We start from the raw sequence: 24,506 nt of genomic DNA, 5'->3' as shown, positions 1-24,506 counted from the left end.
CAACTGGAGAGACAACTGCTGAATATAACATTTTCAATATCCTTCATTAGTGAATCTTGCTTTTACATTTATTTAATTGTCTGATAAATATTGACCACATAAAATATTTAGTTACAAACTGGTGTTAGTGACAATTGATGTAGAAAGAATACTTTGTTTTTAACTGCAAAACAACTGTGCTGTACGTGTGCTGATAAATAAAAAAAATCTCATTATCACAAAAAATGGTGTAACTTAATGTTCATTTCAATAATTCAGATTACCATGAACAATCTGGGTTACTAAAATGTCTATAAAGCTCCTCCGAATAATTGGTGTAACAGCTCAAAAATCATTATTGCTTATTAACCATTATGGCACATTTTACAACATCAAGTCTCAGTGATTATCCACTGTATGCGTTTTCACTGGTTTCACATGTTCACAAACAGGACATTAATAGACTTCCATAACAGTTGGGTCAAGTTTTTGTTTCTTTTCATTGTGACTAAGTTCTCAATCAAGCCCAACTTGTGAAATCTCAGGCATGAGCTAATTAAACACAGCTCCTTCTCTAATAATAAAATTCATAATTTCCCAAGTATTATGTACACTCCTGGGGATACCAGAGACATAATGAGAAGGTGTATTTGACATCTTTTGGGTAAAATATTCACTCTGTATGATCTGAAAGGAATTTTGAAACAGAAACTACAAACACTGTTGCTGTGACCAGTGAGCTGAGTGTCACAAAATTGTTAACCTACAGTTCAATCCATGTTTCTACAATCATCTATGGCAATGAGCAGAAAGAAGATGATCACTGATATGGGTGTTAGCAGTGTGTTTACACTAAAGGCCATCCTGGCTCTGCCAGGCACAGAGTTAGGAGCCCAGTTATTTGTCTCACACCTCAATCTTCACCGGGACAGTGGCGCAAAGGATAGAGCTGCAACTTTGCACTGAAAGGAGCTGTTTTGAGTTTGCTGTTTGAGGATGGCCTGCAGAAATGAAGGTTTGCAGAAAGTGTAACCCTAGAGGAGCTGGAGGAGCTTCTCTACTGGTCTCTCTGATGGCAACAAATGGTAGAACGAGGATGTATAGAGGAAAAACTGAATATTACCAGCACATGTACAGCAAATAATGTGTAGTGCAGTGGAATGAAGAGCAAATCACAGCAAAACAACTCAATTTGCATTCATCACCTTAAAGTCAACACACACTCAATGGAAAACCCTTAAAAGATTTTAATAATGTTGACTCAAAAAAGTAACAATGATCTCATGAAAAAGAGGCACTACTAGTGAAGATCTGAAGACACCAGTTTTGTTTTTGCTCCCTCGTTAGCACCTGTACCTACTGCACCAAGTATCATTTTCTTGTCTCTACAAGTCTGAGAATGTGTCATATTCTAGTTGCAGAAAAATGTCGTATGAAGGAGTAAACAGCCGAACTCAGATGGGGTTTTTTCTCAGTTAAACATCTTTATCACTAATTTCACACCTAATTAGAGCACACAGTAAAGAAGCATTGCATGTCTGACATTAGACAAGGAATTACTAAGGCTTTACTGAACATATGGACAGAGCTGTGCACGATAGCACCAATAGATGTTTGCTTAAAGTACACACTTGTGTACCTCTAAACATTCTCTGCATGGACAATGCTCAGTACATTTAAGGAGTTCTTTATTCTGCCTTTGTCACAAAGAACTATTCAATGTAGCATCAACACTTTGCTGTTTTTCAACTATGAAAAAAAGTACAAAAGGGGCTGGGGCCATTAGTAAAAAAATACAACTAGTACATCATCTAGAAGAAAAACCCAAGTGTCAGTATGGATGATAATTTAAGCAGACTGGCAATATTAAATTAAAAAAATCAAGCAGCAGCAGTTATACAAATACACCTCTGTAGTTTTCCAGCAGTAGTTAGTGAGAGAGACAAATTGTCTCTTTTCACTTCATTTCTCAACAGAACTTCAGCAAAAAGCTGAGACCTGTAATGCTTTCTCCCTAGAGATGACATTTGTCAATGTCCCCTGTAAACTTAACGATGGTTTTTGACACCTAAGTCTCTTTCTCTTTCATATATATATATATATATATATATATATATATATATATATATATATATATATATATATATATATATATATATATATATATATATAGAGAGAGAGAGAGAGAGAGAGGGGGGTTATTTCTCATTAACTTCTAATGCCACAAAATAACAGAAACCATTCAGTCATGAAAAGAACTTCAATGTTTACTCCAAAGTAACATTTCAAAGAGTAAAGTGTTAATCATTTGATGTGTTCATAGTCTTATACATGTGTTGTAAAGTTAAAACTACAAAGGCTCGTGAAAAAGCTGACCAACATTTGGAAAGCCCAATTGCACACTACCACTAGCACAAAAGACTTGAGCCAGCACCTGGCTCACCTTGGTGGAAAGGGGGAATATGAGATTTTAGTATTTAACTTACATTACATGTTTGTACCCTCATTTTAGGCTTTAACCTAAAACTCCAGTGCATTTGGTCACACTAGCCTCCATCAGGAAGTGAAATCATCAATCCATGGTTTGTCCGTCAATCTTTTGTTTTGGTAGTTTTCCACCAGGAGCAAACTTACACAAGTGGCGAGAGTGAAAAAATCCACCAGTAAAACTCCACCAGTGTGAATCTCCAAATACTGAGCCGCACACATGCAAGAGAAAAGTAGTTTAAAGTCTACTTTAATTGAGCATTAGCATGTAAAGTATATAAATCAATCGGCAAAGTTTACCTTCTGCCTGTCTGACTGAAAAGTGAGAAGCTAAAACCATCTTTTAATTTTATTCAACTAAAACTATTTGAAATTAACTTTAGATACTCAGCTCTTCCTTTACTAGTTAGCTCCAACTGCTTAATGGAAAAGCAAACCTATTCTACTCTTGTGTATTCACACTGTGCTTACTGTACCTTGAATATGCAGTACAGATCTGTGTCTGGGTTTAACAAAAAGCAGTAAAAATGTGGCAAGAACCCCCAAAATGCAGAGCACATCACTGCATCTGATTTTCATTGAGATTTCTCTCTCTTTGTTTTTTTTTTTTAATAAATGTGGATACGCCTTCATATTAGGTGTGATAAAAGGATAAAATTAACTGTTCCTACATGGGTTTTATTTAGTTTAGTACTCCTTTTTCATTGTGAGGTTGTTACGTCTTTAGTAAATAAACACCTCTCTTGTGCTCACACCCTGGTTACAGTATTTCAAGACAAAATGAACCAACATCACTTGTTTGTTCACTTCCAAGTCAAAAATTCTGCTTTTTCTTTCTTTTTTCCAGCGTACAAAGTGGTCCAGACTGACTCCTGGGCTTTCAGCTTTGCCTCTGCTGACATGATGCTACAGGCTAACAAGCATTGCAGAAACTGATGAGTTAAAATATTTGTGCTTTCCATTTTTGCCTCATCACTGATGCCATTTTGCATATTTTCATTTGCCAGGAAACCCCTCCTTTGGCTCATTTTCATCTCTGGTTGCTGCACAAGGTTTTCACCACAGGTCTGAAACTTGGGCCTTCTATACCTGTTCGTTTGTCAGATGTGTTAATGTTTAATTTTTCTCTTTTTTTGTTTTTGTTTTACCAATTAATGTATATCTGTCCTTCATGCAACATTATGTTATGATACAGCGTACTTTACAGGGTTGTGGTTAAAGGCAAGGCTATTCCAGGTAGATGTCCTCTGTAGGGCATGAGAACTCCACAAACTCTTTATAGTACAGCTGGAAGGCTTTCCTGAAAAGAAAAACACATCACGTCACATAAACTTAATCACAACATAAACATTTCTAATCGAGAGCCAACAGGTGCAGAACATTACAAAGTGCCAGACATGCCTGAGAAAAGCCTTAAGGTTTTGTTTTTGTCATGATCCTGGGTCTTTTGACCCAGCGTTTTGTTTTCTATTATTGTGATTTTGGTGCTGTTCTTCCTCAGTTTAGTGTTTATTCTTTTCTGCCCGTGTATTCGTGTGTCAAGTCCGCGTTTCTTTGTCTGTGTCCTTGCATGTGTAAGTTCCTGTTTTATAGTGAAGGTCTGCGTCTTATGTGAGTGCTTTCAGTTTGACTCCCTTGTCTCGTCACGTTAATCACTCCAAGCTGTGTCCCCCACCTGTGTGTAATCTCCCTGTGTTTCTCTGAGTGTATTTAAGTCGTGTCTTCTGTCATAGTAGTTGCTGGTTTGTCTGCGTTTCTCCCGCCGTCATCCTGTGTGGTTTTCCCTATGTTCTCTACGTCTCCCTGCATCTTGGTTTCATGTCTCAAGATTTCAGGTTTGTTTTTTGTTGTTTAGGTGTTCTTAGTTTTAAGCTCACCCTCGCCATCTCTGTTTGTATCTACATTGGCTAAATAAACTCACTTGCACCAGAGCTGCCACATCTTGCGTCCTAAATAATTCACACACGGCTTGCCCCGGCAACCTGTGACAGTTTTCTATTTTTTATTCCTTTGAATGAGCTCAATTAAGTTTAAATTGATTTCTGCAGTGTATTTATTTGGTTCCATTTTGCTTTAGTGATTGTTTAAGATCACTTTCAGAATAACAGAAGATTTACTGAGAATTGCTGAGAAGAGAAAAACTGGCTGATCCTGTCAGGTCAAATTTCTTAAAAAGGTAAAATGTTTCTAGTAAATACTGCACCCGTATTGTGAGACTGATGGGGGTTACGTTGACTTGCCTGTTTTCTTAACCTGCAGTACAGTGCACTTTCGTGGACACACTAAGGATCTGAAGGGCCTAGTATGAATCAAGATTAATGGGTTAGTGTACCTGGCTTAAACACCATAGTAACTTATACAAGTATTATTTACAGCATGTTTCAGTGCTGTAAAGATTCTCTGCTGGCGGGATGTATTTATATATGCAACTTGTTAAACCGTATCTCACTAAAACCCCCGACTGATGCCCAAAGGAAACCTAAAAAAACACAACTCACCCTACTGACTCTGCAAGAGGTTTGGTAGAATTTTCAGACACAAATACGTGGCAGGCAAATCTCTGGTCTGCTGGGTGCTTCGTAATGAAACCAAAATACCTGCAGAGAAGTTTTAAAAAAGACATTCAGTATATTACTTTGACACCTAATAATGATTAACTCCTGCTTTGTTTTATCAGAGAGCAGGAAGAGGTCCAATATTCTTGAATATTTATCTAATAGTGAGACCTTGTGGCAATTTTAGTCTTGACAGAGAGAGCAGCATAACTGCTCTCTCTGCTTCAGTTTTTACTTACTTGCTGTTTTTTGGGTGATAGCCACAAAAGGAGACGTTCTTTAACTGGAAGAAGTGACTGCACTCGTTACTCTGTCAACAGAGGATGCATAAACGTCTAAGATTAACACCAAGAAGCAAACATTTCAAACCCTGTTTCATATATTTTACTTTTATTGGTTTCTTTCTTTTTTTTGCTTGCTGATAAAATAATTGAAGCCTTTAATTTAGACTAGTTGGCGACTGCAATATTAAAATATATCAAGATTGTGCATCACATTGTATTATCTGAACATCAGATCTTGATAAAAGTAAACATTAATTTCTCAATTGTTTAAACAGATGAACTTTAAATTGATAATGATCCCATATACATACATAGAATTCCCACAGAATTCTTAGTTTCTTTTCGCTGAAGTAATTACTGTGGCCTGACACTAACACGTTTGTCTGCAGTACCAGTCGGCAGCCACATGGTGGCGATGTCTCATGTGTTCCTTCAACACTGTGCTGATAGATTATAGCTTCTCGCTCTCTTTCTCTGCCTTACTCTTCAAATATACACTTGCCAACCTCTTTATTAGGTAAACCTGTTCAACTACAAAAAAATGCAAAAATCTAAATAGCAAATCGCAGTGTAGTAACCCAATGCATTTAGATGTAGACATGGTTTAGACAACATGCTGAGGTAAAACTGAGCATCCCAGTTATTTCTGCCACACAGGCTGGTTTGAGTACTGCTAACAACTAGGAGCCTTTTCTTCTTCAGAAACAAAATATTTTAATTTGAAAGAAAATCTTTATCAGTTAAAAACACATGAACCAAACCATGCATCACTGAAAAAGTGAGATCCTTAACCTTTTCACCTTTCCAAAAGATTGCTGATGAGCTTTTATTTGATTAGTCTGTGAAGTTGCATGTAATTATTTCACAGTAGACATACACAGGCTCAGTAAACGTCTTACTCTGTCACAAGCATAATAATCCTCTTGAACTGAAAGCTTGATGCCCTTCACACTGATCTCCAGGATGCATGAGGAAGGTGGGTTATACTTGACTGTCATCCTTCGGTTAGTAGCAATCTGTAAGACACGTGTTAGATTGTTTTTGAAAATGTTACTAGAATAAAGCTCTTCAAAAGTTTCCTTTACCTGCCAACCTCTGCCAAGGCAGCTCTAGCTCTGGGCAGTATTTACTTTTAAGGGGATAATATTGTATTTTGAATGTATTAACTTTAAAGTGCAATTAAAAAAATTCAATTTGGGGTTAACTTGAAAGTAAAATATAGGCAGTGAGGTCAACTGAAACAAAAGGCACTAGAATTTAAAACAAAGGTAAAAGACATTTTTCAAAGGTTTGACCTTAAAAAAAAAAAAGAGGTCAGAGTAACGTTATGCAAAACTTATGATCCCTATATATCATTCCCTATATGCGTATATGTCGTCAATAAGTAAGAGACATAGTCTAGTTGAACTTAAAGGAGAGGTCAGAGGTCAAATGTGACAAGATAAAAACAACTCCAAGAATAATAGTTACTAAGTTATAAAGGCTTTAATGGATTGTTAACATCACAACTTTTTGAGCTATCAAAGCAAAACAACACAAAGGCACACAAATGCAACTTAAACCCCTATGGTGTTGAGTTTAGTTCTTTTATGCCTCTGAGTTTATTTGTATCTCTCATCTCTTGTTTTCTTGTCTCTGTCTCATCCCTGTGTCTCCTATGACAGAGACATGTTCTCTGTGTATGTCTCCCAGTCATGTCTGTATTTGGTCTCTGTCCCTCTCTCTCTTTCCCTTCCGTGTCTCTTGCTCCTCTTTCCCCCCACATGTCTCGTCTCCTATAACTTACACATGCGTGTAAAACATGAGCTTACCTTCTGCATAGCTGCACACAAAACATCGTTTCCTTTGTGATAGGGTACTTGAACTGACCCCAGAAACTTTAGGCGGTATCTGTCAATCCATTCATTGCTCTTTACTGCACAGAGAAAAGCAGAAAAAAAACAACAATGACAATAAACACAAGAAGCAAGATGTGTAAAATGTAATACTTCATACAGCACTATATTCCAGCTACAATTCAGTCACTAGCTCCTTTAAGGGAAAAGAATACATTTTTGAGCTGTCGATCAGTACCACTGACTAATAATCTGTTATAGCATTGCACTTCACATCATTTCATACTTTATCCCCTGTTGCTTGCTGCATACACCACCTTGGGATTTCAAAAGTAGAGTAAAACACTCCCTGGAGTGCACATTAACCCCACATATCAGAGCACACTCCATGCAAGAACCCTGATAGGCTTCCCATCCACAAACACAACTATGCCAGAGGTACTGAATCTAGACAATCTGATCACTGATGACATTTCTGATGTTCATGGCATGTAAACAGCCCCCCCCCCCCCCCCCTTTTTTTTTTTTTAAGCCTAAAGCAGCCATCTCTCTCTTTACTAACATATTCGTGGCCCACTCCTACAAATCCCAGCACTATTGGTACCTTTGTAGTTCTCCGTGTCCTTGGTCACCTCTACAGCGTAGTAGGCCGGGAAGACCCCACGAGCACCAGTTCGCATATTGTAGCCCTCATACCAGTAATCCTCTGCCTGGACCTCCACCAACAGCGGGTCATCCACCTCTAGCTCCAACTCATCTTCGTGCCGAGGGACAAACCTGTCGAGAAAGATGTGAGATTTTTATGTGCTAACTGCTCCACAAAGTAGCTCTGAATTTAAAATGAAATTTAAGGTTTAAAAGTCAAACACGGGTTTCCTACGCCTGCTTGTCGTTACAAGGAAATTTTTAAACAGTGTAAAGAAAAAAATAAAATCAGTGACTTAAATGCAACTTATGTCTGTTAGCTGGTCAGGTGTGTTGCTACACAATATTACACACAACCCAGGGTAAAAATGAACTACAATCAGTTCCTTGCTTACAGCTATATATTAGTAACACTGTATTTTTCCATTTGATGTACAGTGTGAGGACACTTTAAAGAAGGCCTGTCAAACTCATTTTACACTGTGGGCCACATCCAGGTCATTTTGATGTTAAGTGGGACAGATCTAAAAACTCCCCTTTCTAAAGACATTTAACCACAAATTTAATCTCCAATACAGTAATATCAGAAAAAGGAAAAAAAAAAAGGAATTTTTGTCATTTTCATGTTTTACATGTTACTTGTTTACTTTGATGTAGTATGAATGGCTATGGGGGAGGTCTGTATTACTGTGGAAAGCTGTAAAACCTATGCAAATACAGTTACAAATCCAAAATTTACACCCTCCTTACCCTTTTTCTAAAGCCATCCATTGGGTTGGACTGAAGTCTTTTCTGGGCTGAATCTGGCCCCTGGGCCTTATGTTTGACATACCTTATTTCCGCCACTAAATTTATTTGTATATTTTTTCTTTGCCATCCATAACTCAACATCTTGAGCTATATGTCCAAGCTAAAATTTCAAGAAAATAACTCAAGATTTTAAGGTAGCTCAGTCAATCAGGAAGCTCTGTGAAGGTACGTCATTTCCTTGTTACCTGTAAGCAAAAGGTGGAAGGCATTAGCTACCAAAGCTGAAGCTGTAGGTCATGATTGAGTCAACTGCTGAGTTCTTTCAGCATGGTTTCAGAAATGATGAAATCTCTGCGTTATTAGCTAAAAGGCATGCTGTTATTATCAGCACGCAGCAGTTTGTACATGTTTACACTGGTAGCTCATGGATACTATCACTACCCAAGGTTGAGTGTGCCTGTGTCACTGCCATCTGTTTTCAGGTAACAAAGAAATGTCAACTTATTAACTAAAAATTTGGAGAAAATAACTCAAAATGTCAAGTTATGGATGGCATTTTTTTCCAGTGGTGAAAACTTCCATATGACAGAAAAAAACCCCAGAAAGCAACTGGTGCAGTTATAGGAAAGTCTCAGTTTTCTTTTCCCAGTTACAATTACGTCATTCTTGGATAATAAAAAAGTAGGATCTCCCAGTTTCTTCCAGTTAAATTAATGCAAAACTGAGGTCATACTCTTTGGCCTTCTACTTTTAACTGAGTGCTTGGAAGATGACCCGGGCTCTTTGATACTATTAAATTACAAGTTATATAATTCTAAACTAACCTCATCTTTGACACAAATTGGAAATTTACCAAACAAATAAATGCTGTAGTCAACAATCTGCAGACTAAAATCTTTTCTTAAAAGAACAGGGAGTACAGGGAGTTTTAAGAACCCTTTTTTAGTTTTATTGAAGCACTTTGGTTTTAAATGTGCTGTAAAATCTACTTATTTATTTTAATAAATAAGTAAGTAGGTCAGGATGGAAAAATTGCGATGATGGTTTATCATTAAAACACTTAAAAAACACACCTTTCTGTTAAATGCCTGTAGATTGGCTCATTCTAAAAAAAAAATGCTGTTTGACTTATTTGAGTTATCTGAAAGCTGCTGGATGAATTACTCATTTCTACGAAAGATTCATTAGTAAAGATGAACACCAAGCATTTAATACTTCAGGTGATCATCTTTGCTTACACAATCTGGTCTGTTTGACCAAAGACATAAGAGGCTGGATAGGAAAAATAGAATCTCAAATGTTTATAACGGTAACTGACTGGGAGATGAATGCCACACTTTATTGATAATATAAGCATAGTGTGTCATTTGATATTACCGCAGTGTTATTTCATCAATCCACACAAGTTTTAAACATTATTACAATATCAAACCCTAAGACTTATTTTTCCCATTTCTTTACTATGGTTTTCACAATTCATTAACATCATAATCAACAGAAGTGACAGCACACACTACATACTGTCATTTTTCACGGTTTTACAATGTCTGTTGGGATTACAGCGAGGATGGTAGTGTAACTGTCATTACCTATAGACTGCTCGGTGGCTCTGATCCTTCTCCTCACCATTTATGATACAGGAATATAAACCAAAGGATTCTGCACCTTGAATACCAAAAAAAGGACAAAAAAACAAGAGAGATTTATTTTAAAATAGGAAGTAAACAGTATGCAATGTCAGCCTTTGTGTCAGGCTTGCAAAAAGATTAATGACACAGGCTTATAATTTGTAACACAAGTCCAAAAAAGACCACAGAGAACATAATTAGGAGATGCAGCATTTACATGTATGCATTCTCTGAGACATAAATCACACTTTAATCAGGCATGAAGCAAACGTGCATTGTGTATTTCTACCTACATTCCCCTGAGACCTTTGTGACTGCTGCCTGAACTGCTCAGAAAAACTGCTGCAGCATTTCTAATGAGACTAAAATACATGGATCCCTTCCAAGAGACCGGCCTGGACTATTAGAGCAAATACTGTAAACACGCGTATCTCCTAATCTCTGTCTCCATAACATGAATTGCCTCTTGTGCCCATTAATGCTGGCTCTTTAACAGACACTATGATGAGGGTCAATGTGTGGCTGGCAACAGCAATTGAATCAGTCCTGCAGTCCTCAAACAGAGAATTCTCATCTCCCTCTCAGTGCAGCGCTCTTTCTCATTGAGAGATCACAGATAGTCTGTTTAAGCAACATCTCTTAGACAGAGCCTGCAGCTTTAATAAGATATGACAAAGGGATCTTCATTGTCCCCACAAGATTTCTAATTCTTTAGACCCCTTATCATCAAAATAGTCCAAATTTACTCTTAAATCTTACAACTTAGATAACATTTTTAGGTTTTAATGGAATTCACTAAAAGTTAACTGTGTTAAAACAAAACTTTACAGTCGTTTTACAGATGTTGAGCATTTGCAAAGCACTGATTTATCTGACAAATCATATCATATCTCTGATAAAATAAACCTTGTTGACTAAATATGGTGACACAAGAAATCAATTTTGTCCCGGCTAAATACTTAACCACATAAGTGGGCATTGGGTGCTGTTGGAATACTACTACAAAAGTAGTAGTTAATAGCTAATTAAACAGGTAATACTTACAATTCAATTAGACTTTCTAAGTCTCTTCTAGGCTATTAATACTCAGTAGAATATCTGAGTAGATATTTTCTGAATTTCACAATCAGTGCATTGTTGTTCTGCTTCCTACTGAAAATGAATGAATCTTCCAGTGGAAGTGACACAAAATTACATCAAGCAATGCGCCTTTAGTCAGTTTGGGAAGTTTTACAGTTTTATGGAAGTGTTATGTCTAGAACTTCAAATGCCTCACTAACTTCTTTCTAGATGTGTGTTTTCTCACATCCCCTTAACAAGCTGGCTGAGCACCTTTTCACTAAACAGGTAATTTAAATGTCCAGTCTACTGCTTTTATTCTCGAGACTTAAAAGCAGAAGTGACATAATTTTAAAATAAATAAAAAAAATACTACTGCTTTGCAAATACAGTACATAGTAAATGTAATAGCCAATGGTTATACTGTGTATCAGTACGGCTTAGTATTGTATTACTCCACAGTTAGGACAGCCATGTGGATGACTGTGTTTAGTGTATGACAAAATTTTGATTCCTGAACATTCCTGTGGCTTTGCTTCATCAGCTGCGCTGCTTTAAGCCTTGAATAGCAATTGTTGCCAGTTTGGCTAGAGACCACTGACAGTGTATATTTAAAGAGAATTAGGCAGAGCACCAGCCAGTAGTGCTGATAAACTTCCTGGCATTTACAAGCAAGTCTCAGAAATGTAGTTAATGGATTAAAGGGAAAAATGTAAAAAAAACCAAAAACAAAACCCCAAACTGCCATCAGCACTGTCAGACGACCACATTTGCTAACCAAAGTGAGTTTCTTCAAGAAGTCTTTATACTACTACTACTACTATTACGCAACAAAAAAACAAACCAAAAGCTAAATGCTAGCCATCGCCACCATTTATGTTTGGAATTGAGTTTTTACCAGACTTACTGGAGGAGCGAGAGCGCCCATTCATGAAGACATTGAGGAACTTCTTGGAGAAGTGGAGGTCCGCCTCTGGAGTAGAATCCTCAGATAGGCACGCTGTGGCCTCTCGACGCACTCCTCCCATACGAGGGTCATGCTCCTCTTCCTCTTCCTCATACTCCTCTCCGATGGCTGACTCGTATGGAGACGAGACACAGTTGTCATAGACGGTGGCCGAGTCGCTGTCATCGCTGTAGCCTTGGTAACACTGCCGGAGACTGACTAACTCCAGCTGAGCATGTTCATCCACCACCAATGTATATTTAACTGAGTCATATGTCAGGCCGCTGGCCTCTGAGCTCATGGAAGTCCTCGGTGGGGCAGCTCCCTTTACCCCTCCCTTTCTCATCTTTGCATCCATTATTAACCTGTCCACATCCTCGTCGTCCCCACAGTAGCTTTCATCTGTGGCATCAACGTACTCAACTGATGACCCAGCCCTGAGCATTGCCCCAGCTCCTGTACTTGTCCCCTTTAGGCTGAGGTCCAGTGCATGGGAGGAGTGAGCTGACACAGCCATGCTAGGTGGCGTGATGAGGGACTCTACACAGGAAGCGTATGACGGTGGGGGGACATAGATCTCGTCTTCCTCATAGATGGAGGGGTTGGTCCGGTCCGGGAGGGGCTGATAAGGAGGTGGTCCCTCTGTGTCAGAGCTAATGGACATGCGTCCCTGCTCAGTCTGCTGTGAGAGGAAAGGCCGGTCCTGGACGGTGGGGGGTTCCAGGGGATCTGCGGAACGTTGCACAGGAGTCAGATAGATCTCCTCTGTTGGCTCTATATGAACATCTGTGTGGTATCTAATCCTCTCCCTGTGGGACCCACTGCCATCCGCTTTCCCTGAAGGATATAGAGGAGCTGGTGTATAGTTCTGTGGTGGTGGTGGTGCCGGTGGCTTCTCCTGAATCTTGGACCGTGTCCCAGCCCCTGCAGATGAGCTGTGCGAGTGTCCCGAGGTGTGACTGTGTCTGCAGGGGGCGTCGGTGGAGGTCCCGCGGTCTTTGGTCTGCGCTCCCCCACCGTGCACCTTGTCCTCGTCGCTTAGACAGCTGTGCTCACGTGGAGGGGTGAGGTCACCTAGAGGGAGTGCGGGCGTGAGCAGAAACATGCAGACACCCAAGCAAACACACATGCAGACGCAGATGCACAAGCAAAGCCCAGACGCGCACACGGAGCAAACATACGTGATGCAGAAACGCAAACATGATGGACAAACAAATGCGCACACATGCACGAAGACAGACATGGCAACGAATGCACAGGCAGATAAAATAAAGCACACACAGAAAGAGAGAAAAGTAGAAATGGTTAGGTAACGGATGTCAGGATTACACAGCCAAATCCCCATTACTCATCAAATTCAGAGTGTGGCCAGGAGAAGGTGATTGACGTGTTATGTCATAATCCATTGGCAGGGGATTCAGACATCATTCCCGAGTATTTTAAATGGTATTTAAATAACAGAGGGGCTAATTCAGGACAGGACTGATTTCAAATTAAATCTGTTTCATTTTCATTTAAATGTTAAAGCTGTGCACACAAGAAGCACTGCAAAATTGAAAGAATTTTTTCATTCAGTGGCGGTCCTAGCCTGTTTGGCGCCCTGGGCGAACACACCCTCTGGTTCTAATTTTGCACTCCAGTATGAACACAAATCCCCCATATCGAGGATCATCACAATTAACCTAATAGACCTAAACCTTAGTTCACAGATTGACTTTGTCTAAGGTGTATTTCTGGGATTTCACACAACCCAGGATTCAAATCATGAATACATAATGGGCTTGGATTTACAACATTATGAATGAAATGTGCTCTACTTGGAAGCAGCAGGGCCCCTCCCCTTTCGACGGGTTGTGTGTGAGACTTTAAATCATCAAACTGGAAAATATAAATTTTTAATTGTTATTGATCCCTTTACCCCGAGTCCTAAAGTGTATATTTATTTTCTTACTCTTCTTATATATATTGTTTGTTTACTTGCACTGCTGTAACTGAAGCCTACTGTACTGTATGTAGCGGAGATGACAAAGTTTTACTTTGACTTCAGCAGTAAGCAGGCGCACCGAGGGCTCTCGCGCTCACTTTTCACGTACAGAATTTCGAAAAAACATTGGTGCAAATTATAAGTCTGTATCATAATGTCTGGTGTTTTCGTGTTTGTTGGGTTGTTTTTATTTTGCGAGTTGGTTATTAGATGCTGCTCCAGCCAGCCAGAGAATCCCCCGCCGCCCCGCCCTCTCCTCCCTGTGCCGCAAGCACCAGGCGCACCTCGCAAACGGAGGGCGCCCTTACTCCCAGCAAATGGGCGATAGAAAACCGATCGGTGCCTATGCCATTCCTAATATGCGCTGGCATGACGTCGGGGCAGCATGAATACGAGCAATGATCTGGCAAACAGATTTGCATTTGTTTTGTTCAGTGAGTCTGACATATCAAATGACAAATCGACTATAGTGCTCGCAGTCACACCTAATGAAATTCAATCCAATCCAAATAAAACCAAACTACCCAGACAGCAACACTGTAACACTTGCCATTATTTCAATTTATATAATTTATAGGGCATGGAATAAAAGGGCATCATCTCACAACAATGTGCTTTAAAAGCTCTAAAGTTTGTCCCTATTACTTGAATAGAACATAAAAGTTCATTTCGCCTGAATTTGGAAGCTTGTTCCCCAGATTTGCCTTTAAAAGGTCGACTTAACACCTAATATTTACGTTTTTCTAACTGTTGGCTGTGAATCTGGTTACTCTAGCTTTGGATGGTGCTCTTCAAAGAACAGCATCAATGGGCTATGACAGCCTCTAGCTAGCTTTAAGCCTCAGCTGGCTTCCAAACACGCACAATATACAGCATAGCCTCAGCTAGCTCAACTTGTCCCAGCAGCTAATCCAAGGCTGAGCAGTGTCCCCAAGGTTCAGAGGGACACACAAGCTGTCAGACTCAATGCAAATCACACACGCCGACACTGACTGAATGTTACTAACACAACAATGGATTCTGTCCAGCACATCCCAGTTACCATCAACTAAATGAGAAAATGTGTCTAAACTAAAACATGACTCATAAACATGATGTGGGGAAGCTCACCTGTTTTAAGGGGCGAGGATGAGCCTGAAACCTTCTCCTGCCAACTGTACTTCTTACCAAGGGAGTTGTTGTTTAACGTGTCCTGAAAAAAGAAGAAGAGGAAGGAAGTTGAGAGAAGGAACAACAGATGGATAAAAGAGGAACAGAGATGGGTTTGCTCACTGAATTCTGGATCCTGACACAACATATACAACTTCTCTGTGTGTGAGTGTGTGTGTCTCTCTCTTCCTCTCGCTTCTCTCTCACTTCATATACACACATGCACACACAAACCTTTTATTCTGTTGAATGAGCAGGAACTCTTTTGTCCATGCTCCGTGGTGTGCATTTAAAGGGACCTGACATTTACACAAGCCACTGGGAAACACACTCACGCAGTCAGACAGCCTCTTTAGGCTGTTTTGGGGGGTAATTGCTGATTGAAGTCATGAAACTTGTGAGGTTTCCTTTCTTTCTATACATTTCTAAATATGGAAATCAAGAAAGAATAAAAGCAAAATCAACCTTGTTACAAAAATCTATATGAACATCTTTGTGGTATCTATATGACACTTTCATTTATAAGTACAGAAAAAGAGAGGTTGCTGATCATTGTCACTGATGAAAGGAGTCATTTAAAGAGCAGCTTATCAGTGATTGGTGAACAGATCATAAAGGGTGTGGCTGCTCACAGTGACATCTCTGCTGAATTAAATACAACTCAGTGCATCCAGTCCACACCCACAATCAGTCACAACACAGTGACTGAAACACTTCTCAGCATGATATTAAAGTTGTTCTTAAGCCATGTTTTAATCTCTTTTTAAAATATATGTATAAAAATGCAGCAACCAATAAACTAATTGATCATGGCATCTAGAATAGGCCGAAGAAGCCAGCAGTGTTTCCAGAAAATTTGGCATTTAGCCACCAAATAGGTTTTAAAAGGAATTATTCAAAACCTGCCAAACACGCTTATGAATCTAATCATTATCACGACTGATATATTTTGTGACTCAGTGGCTTATTTTAACGGCTTCCACAGAAAGACTATGGTTTAACACTCAGTTGTAGATAACAGAAGAGTTAAACAGAGATTTTAACAGATGGAGAGCTGGAAACTCCTGTGACGACAGCACGCACAAAATAACATCTTTTCCTCCTCCGTCCACCCACTACGTGTGACTCACTTTTCCATCTACGTGTACCAGGCGGAGACAGGGCTGTTGCCATGGTAAAGAGTGAATCAGCAGGTAGGAAACAACTGCATATATCTGAGGACTCAGAGTCCATGACTAAAATCTGTGTGAATTTGATACAACAGAACACAAGCTTGCCAAGTTGAAGTGTTTGGAGACCTTGGAAGCTGAATGAATGAGATGGGGCGCCTTAATTGACAGCTGTCTCAGCCTATCACAGCTGCATCTTGTGTCACCCTGCCATATTTGGATTTTCTGCATGAATTTCATTGCAAATTGAGCTAGCTATTAAAACCAGGTCAGCTTGAAACTTTATAAATCAAGTTTAAATGACAACATGCTACTTGTTCTTGCTGGTATCTAAGCAGACCTTCCTTATAGTCACACTGCCACACAAACACACATGCACTTCAACATATGGAGCATGCCCGATAAGTAATTAGAGTTAGATTAATCCTTTCTCGGAGGGACATCTGTCTCTCTGCCCACTGAATCACTTCAATTGGGAAGCAAAAGTGGAGACAGTCTGTAAAGCAGCACCCTCCTCAGTACTGCAAAAGATTTATTATACTGTGCATCTTTGACTACTCGATATTTCAAATACTATAACAACTAAAAGGTGGACAGAATCAGAACTGGTTATTCATTTTAAAATGGGTAAAGAAAACTAATTTTACCTCATTTATTTGACCACTGCACAAGGAAAAAAGGTTTTTAAATGATGAAATTCAACCTCTTAACAGTCTGACTCGATGTGTGGCACTATTGACATTACTGGATTAAAAAATACTGCTTTTGAAAAAACCCTCAGTGTGTTAACGCTGATCAGAGATGCTTTTGTTCAGACATGGGACTCGCTGCAAAACGATGCAGAGCAAATATGCCGTATACTTTTGCATTTCTGCACACTCATTGACCTGGAAACAGTCGCCCAGTGTACACAACCTACTCATCTTCTAACAATTCAAGGTCTGAGAAAAAACATTAATGACTGGAAATCATCCTAAATCTTCTGTCTCATTCCTGCTGTGTAAGGATGCACACTGTGAAAGTCTTCACTGTCACCTCTGCCTCAACTGATTTAGCCATGCTGTCTCAATAACAGAACAATACTTTAATAAATCTACTTCAGCGATGACAGATCAGTTTTTTTTTTTATAATGCCATGTGATCTTCTCAATCTATCAATTTTGATGGTATTTCAGACACAGATTTTGTTTTGTGTTTCGTTTTACTAAAACATAATATTACCCCGATTTCCTTGATCACACCTGATGATATTTTTTATGACCAAAAAGTATTTTAAATAATAAGTATCTAAGTAAAAACGCGACACCCGCAACTGCTAATGAATTTATCTGGTATAAAATGCAGCCTGTTGATCTGTGTCTTCACTTTCATTGCATGTATTAAACTTTTTAAAGAAACCTCAACAGTAAAGTATTTCAGCACTGGTTTAAATGTTTTTTTTCTAGTTGCTGTATAAAAGGTAAAAATGAACAGTGCTGGAATAGACAAGAAGATTTCCCCAGTTGAAACATAACTGAGACCAATTACTTCCTTTATACTTTTCATTTTTGACAGCTCAAACAACCTACAGGAACAAAGCGGAGCACTGAGCAGAGCAGACTTTGCTTCCAGATCAAGTGCAAAGCAAAGGCAAACAGGCTGTAGACGCTTGGCTGATCACGCTGACTGCCTGCACTCAAGGAGGCCAAACTCACTCACTGTATACATTACTATGTATATGACATAGAGGTAGTTCTACATTTCAGTGAATCAAAGGAAATATTTCTAGAATTCAAATGTAAACATGAATAAAATGATTTAATTTGTTTTCTTGAATGACATGGTTTTGCCTTTTTTCTCTCAAATTAATTCCATCACATTAACAAGTCATGGCAACAAATCCTTTATTATCTGAATTAACAGTGTAATGTATCATGTAACATTATTTCTGACTCTTTAGCCCATTTTATAGTATTTTGTTCGGTTATAAGGCAAAGTATCTGTATTGTTCATCCAACCATATTCTCTGAAGCTCTTTTCACCTAACAAGTTCTAATCCACTCACTACATGCTACTTTTCCTTCCCAGAACTGAAAGAAACATCAGTGACGCTTGTGCAGGTGTTGAAACATCTCCTGGAGCTAGCTAAAGGTTTTGATTTTGTGCACATTAGATGTGTCTTATTTGAACTTGGACACTGTCCTCAAGTCAAGAAGATCAACGTATTAGCAAGAGGCTATAATGATGAATGTCCTGGTCTAGTAATCATTACGGATATAAAGGAGGGAGTCAAGAAAACAATAAGATGAGGACCTCAACTTCAAGTAACTCAATAAGTAATTATTAACAAACTACAAACACTATCTGAACCAAATCAGTTCATACTTTACCATGACAACCAAGGCTTTTATAACCTTTTGATCCAAGTCATAATGTTTTCCTTATCTGAACAAAGTACTTCAGCCCTCATCACTATCTTTCACTCTGATGTCTACCACCTACTCAAACCATAACTATACCACTGTCATTATCAAAACTTAATTAGCAGATTGTAATGCTCAATTTTTAATTCATAGGTTTTACTGAACAAAAAAAGAAAAATCTAAATGTGTGCTCTATAGTGCAAATACATTTTTTAAACACACCTTCACTGTCGCAGTAAACCCGAACATGGTTGCACACATTTGTATGGCTACACCGCTGCTCTTTATCGATACTTTACATTTTTTAGTTCCCATTCCAAAACTAAAGCCTAAAACTACCCTAAAATGTCTTCCTTCTTAGTGCTGGTCCTCACTTAGATTGATTTACATGGACACACACACACAGACACACACAGACACGAATGGTCACGAGCTCAAGCGCCATTGAAGCAAACAGAGACGGGCACCAATAGAAAAAAAGAAATGACAGTTGAGGCTATTGTTCAGTGGAGAAAACACATCCTGTCAGAGAAGCAATTGTAGTGAATCCAGTGGTGATGTCAAGTAGGTTATCCAGTTATATTTACAATTTCAAACATAATATTTGTGCGAGAGGAGGCTCCAATATAGGTGGAGTGAAAAAACACTGAAAGAAAAACACTGAAACATTCCCACAGTCCTCCAGAATTACTCATCAATATTTGTCCACCTGCCACAAACTGTTTAACTGTGTGAGTGAATGTGTGTGTGTGTGAGAGAGCGAGAGGATAAGGTTAATTCAGGCTATACCTGTGTGCGTGGCACGATTGGGAAGAGGTTAAGGGTCGTGGGTCTCTTGGGCCGGTAAGTATCCATGGTAACAGGTGCTGCAGGGTCCTTGGTGACTGGCGGAGTTGAAATTGCAGACGCCTTCGAGGATTCTTTGTCACCGCGGTAACCGTCAGCACCATCGATGAGGTCCAAATGCAGCATCTCTGCCTGAAGCTGGCCGACTGCTCCTAGCTCCGCCTTCCCCGACATGCTATTGGTTCCTCGTCTCACACGGCTCTGCAGGGATTGGAATAAGCCCGACATCAGTCAAGACAGGGAAGAGAGAGAGAGAGGAAGACAGTGAGAGAGAGTGTATGTGGATGGGATGAGGAGATTTAGCTAGCCAATTGGAAGCAACTCTGTCTTCAACAGGAACACATTCACTGCCAACACACAGTGCCGTTTAAAGCTGAGACGGACTATTTCTAGCATCAAGCTTTTCTACCTGACAGAATTTACCTGCAGTAATGAGGTTAGAGTAAAAACTCAATCTGCTCTGCTATTTCTTATTTTATCTTTTTACTTTTAAAGCTAAGAAACCTATTCTATTAAGAAAATTAGTACAAAAATTTCAAAACAAATTCATGATATTGACCCTGGAAACAGGAAATTGTTAAAAATATTCACGCCCCCAAAAGAAACAGATATAATACCTCTGGCCTTTCGTGCAGCACTGCAATTGAATCAATTTGTTAATTGCTTTGATGATGAAACCTCTCAAAATCGATGACTCCGTTAGGCTAAACAATCAATTCATAAAACAAGAGTTGGAAAATTAGGCACATTTATTTACTCTAACGCTAATCATACACAGTGTGCAAGATATGAGTTTGTTGGCAAAAAAGAAGAAGAGATTCACTGCTGCTGAAACAACACACAAGCAAAGCATTTGAGAGACAGTAAGTCAGAGGGCACTGGGACAGTACAGTCTGCTTCACTTATCATCACTATCCCTGCAGCTACACATACAAAACAGACACACACACAGCACATGGCAAGTCGTTGCTAAGCCTATTATAGTCTTTAGTGCTCTCTGTTTGCCTCACATACAGAAAAACCTGTAAAAAAACAAATGCAAATAAAACAAGAACATGAACAATGTTGAACAACTGTTTTGGAGGTCTGCCACCTTCTACAGCACAATCAGAAAAAAAAGTTATTTAGAGTTATTTAAAGTTATGAATCTAAAATAATCTATTTCGTTTTTACAATTTGAGAGACATGAGCAAAAAAACAAAATGAAACAAAAACAGTATAGTTGCTCTAGAACTAAAACCTAATTAAACTTAATGCTATAACATTTATTTTTGATACTAAGTAATATAGTATTATCAAACCTTTATTTATTTATTCATTCATTTTTGTTTGTTCATTTGTTTTGTCAGTTTTAGCATCTATAAAATTTAGTTTGGATCCAAGTCATATTCTTTTTAAACATCTGTGCTAGTCCAGATTAAAGTTAACGGTGTTTTCTCTAGGCTGACTGTGGGGTGAGGCTGCAGTACTGGATCGCCCCCTCAAGGCAATGGTAGGAGAAACACTGGTGTAATTCTCAGCTGCCATACAAAACACAGTCACAGTCACCTTAAACTATTTTAGGAAACAAACCTCACAAAGGAAACTGTGAGGAAGAGAAAAAAACCCATAATTTAATAAGCTACTGTTCTGTAAATACTTCATACACCGAGAAATCACAAGTACCAGGAATGTATTATAACCAATATCGTAAAGATTTAAACCTTTGTTGTAACAGACAGCACTCCTATTAACCGAATTTACTTGTTGCAGACTGTAAGGTAACAGTTGCTGAATGGAATGGAGGTTAATTCATTTCTGTTGGCTAAGTGTTGCCTTCAAGCACATTTGTATGCAGTGAGACACTCATCCCAGATATCCAGAGGTCTCTCACTCCCAAGAAAGAAAGAAGCCTGCCTGTCTTTGAAATAGGACTGCTATAATGGTTTGCTGAACAGCCAAAAGCTAAAGTGGAAAATGTTCATCTAATTGCATTCATACTCAGTCCACATTTATTAGACTTATATGGTTTAGTCATTTACAGGTCCAGTTTCTCATGTGACCTCCTCGGTTAATTAATTGCCCACTCCTGCTACATAGCTATCTGTATGCTTATCTACCTTTCCATCCTCTTATCCACTTAATAATCTTCCATCAATCTATTATCCACCCATTTATCCAGCAGTCTAATGTTCTATATTCGATTCTTGTTCATTCATCCATCCATTTCAGTCTAGCTGGCATTTATCCCATCCCATCTATATACCACCTTTCATCATTCAGTCTAACAGTTATACTGTTTATAAATAACTGATGTTGTTGATGTCTTAAACCTGTGTTTTTTTCACAGCAGAGATTATGGGAAAATGATGCTTTTTTTTAATACAGTTTGATGTCAATTTTGTAAACTATGGATAGACTTATAGTAATACCGGTGATCAAGCAGGGCACAGTTTGGGGCCTGCAGCCTTCGCTGCCTCTTCTTCCCAGCTAGTGTTGTCATGGTCACTACTGTTCATCGTTCATATGCAGTCATGATTTATCCAGCTATCTATTCCTTAAACAATCCAATTATCAATTGGTCATCTTTAATCTACAGCCATATCCAACCAACCATTTACACACACTGCAAACACCTGTAAGTGGCATGTGATGAGCAGTGAGTTTGTGTTGTAGGGCAGCAACGTCATGTCAGTGTCTGTCTGTGTCTAATAACAACAATCCTCCCACCAATATTTTTCTTTTGTCTACCCTCACTCTCCTTCACTTCACCTTTTCACCTGCTAAAAATCAATGCCTCCTAATGGAGCCTGCAAATGCTCTTCTCCTCTTCTTGTTTATGATGAGAAATTATTACTGGACTCTGAAGAGCCCTGCCCCCTGTTGCTAGGAGACAAGGGGATCAGTGACTAAGGAAATGATGCTGCCTTGAAGACGTGATGCTCTTCTTTCTCCCAATCAGAGCAGCCGGAGCAGGGGAAACACAAGGAAAGACTGAAAATGTCAAATCACCCCAAACGTACTGCTCAGCTGCAAACCGAATGCCAGAAAAATAAAATATAGAAAGAGAACATTTGAACCACGCCGACTTTGAAAGGACCTGTATGTGTTTGTCAAATCCAGAGTTTTGGCTTCACTCTGCTCTTATAAAATACAGTAAAGTATTGCATTTTATTTCATTTTTATTAACAAACGAGCAGATAGATAGATATCTATATATATATATATCAATTTGGCTTAAATGAATCATGCAGGAGAGGGTCGGGCCTTGTAAGCGTCTGTTCATGTCAATGGGAATACATAAAGGTAAGCACAAGGCTGAATATCAGAACACTGCTGTCATATCAGTTGCTCTTTATTAACAGTAGCAGAGCCAAACAGGGCTTCTCCTGTTTCTGTTTGCATTGATGAAGCAGCTTCCTCTCCACTGTTACCATGTGTGGATGAGATGACGTGAGCGGTATCCATGGGGGCAGTGTGCGTGTGTGTGTTTGTGTGTGTATAAGTGCCAACACTGCATGTATTTTCAGCTTTGACATGTGCAGTAGGTGAGAGAAACACTGTTGCCATGGAAATGGGTCTGCTTCTCCACTGGTGTTTTGCTAGACCCTCTTTCACTCCCTCTCTCTCTCATTGCTCCATTTATTTTCTATTGCTTCCGTCCTCACTCTCCCTCAGTATATCACTCTCCTTCTACCCTTCTGGATTAAGGGGATCTGTTTCACTGATACTTATTTATACAGGTTCACCTTTAAAACATTTTTATGGGCACCTTATATTTTAAGACAATACTGTTGAAGTGCATTGCAGTGCATTACAAATATCAGTAATTAAAATAACACACAAGGGACATGACACCTTTTTATGAAGTTCAATAGCTCAGATTTTTCCAACTTTCTCTAAAAGGTTTTTCTCTTTTTGTTTCTGTAAAATAAAAAAATAAATCATTTCAAATATTTACATTAAGCAAGTGAATTTAATATAAATAAAGCAGAATCTAGACATAATACAAAGCCTTGATTCTCCATGTGTGGTAAATCTGTGTGTAGATGCTGCTTTTTGTGTGTTTTTGCAGTCACTTAAATATAACTGGCCATCCTATCTGACTCCACCCTGACATACGACATTTCAGCCATCCACACACAGCAAATGACTCCTAATCAAATCCATTCACCCTTACACTTGGGCATGAAAGCACTTCCCTTTCTCTCTCACTGATTTTTATAATGCATGTTGTCACTTTATGTCTCTCAGAAGCACTAAATATCTTTAAGTCTCATTCTGGACATCAGCTGCTCTCCATTAACCCTTCAAGAACCCTTCACAATAGCCATGTGCACACTAATTTAGATAAAAGCCCATTTTCTCTGTCTTCTTCAACAGAAGCTTCTTAACTGTGGAATAACAAGTGACTTTTGTTTCATGTTTGTGTGTTCACCACAAAAATGAATCAAAGAATCTATTTATTTACATTGTCATAAGAGCAAAAGAAGCAGAAGTTTTGTTTGAGAAGAACATTTTGGGATAAAAGCACCTAAATAGTCTAACAAGTCAGGCCTATTTGGTGGTAATTTGGATTTCTTCAAAAATATACCTACAATCTTGTTGATCATGACATCTCCTCAGGCGCAGGAGTGTTGTTTTCCAGATGGCAGAGACTTTATGGGTGAAATGCACGTGGTTAGCTACAATGATTAATATCAGTTAGCTCAGCTTTTATGTCCTTTTATATTAAGTTTATATTTATTATCATATACTGTATACCCCAATAAAATGCCAGGAAATTATGGAAAAATATATATATTTTCT

General features: G+C 38.8%; 1 protein-coding gene across 2 annotated transcripts in view; it reads right to left on the bottom strand.

Annotated features, from left to right (window-relative positions):
* Positions 1-2,156: 2,156 nt before the first annotated feature.
* The window catches only part of mapk8ip1b (mitogen-activated protein kinase 8 interacting protein 1b), a 44,495-nt gene continuing 22,145 nt past the window's right edge, over positions 2,157-24,506 (bottom strand). For both annotated transcript variants that reach the window (XM_085460407.1, XM_085460398.1), the window contains exons 3-12: positions 19,662-19,919; positions 15,263-15,344; positions 12,130-13,242; positions 10,125-10,200; positions 7,745-7,917; positions 7,117-7,220; positions 6,205-6,321; positions 5,261-5,331; positions 4,965-5,063; positions 2,157-3,766 (exon numbers count right to left, since the gene is read on the bottom strand). In XM_085460407.1, the coding sequence (XP_085316533.1) occupies positions 3,694-3,766; positions 4,965-5,063; positions 5,261-5,331; positions 6,205-6,321; positions 7,117-7,220; positions 7,745-7,917; positions 10,125-10,200; positions 12,130-13,242; positions 15,263-15,344; positions 19,662-19,919 (2,166 nt within the window). In that variant the 3' untranslated portion in view covers positions 2,157-3,693. The remainder of the gene's footprint in view (positions 3,767-4,964; positions 5,064-5,260; positions 5,332-6,204; positions 6,322-7,116; positions 7,221-7,744; positions 7,918-10,124; positions 10,201-12,129; positions 13,243-15,262; positions 15,345-19,661; positions 19,920-24,506) is intronic.

The sequence above is a fragment of the Copadichromis virginalis genome, linkage group LG1, assembly GCF_057382275.1.
Source record: "Copadichromis virginalis isolate Kocher_CV1m ecotype Utaka linkage group LG1, C_Virginalis_male_GT1.1, whole genome shotgun sequence".
NCBI classification, from domain to species: domain Eukaryota; kingdom Metazoa; phylum Chordata; class Actinopteri; order Cichliformes; family Cichlidae; genus Copadichromis; species Copadichromis virginalis.
This window is presented reverse-complemented; position numbering and strand designations above follow the sequence as displayed.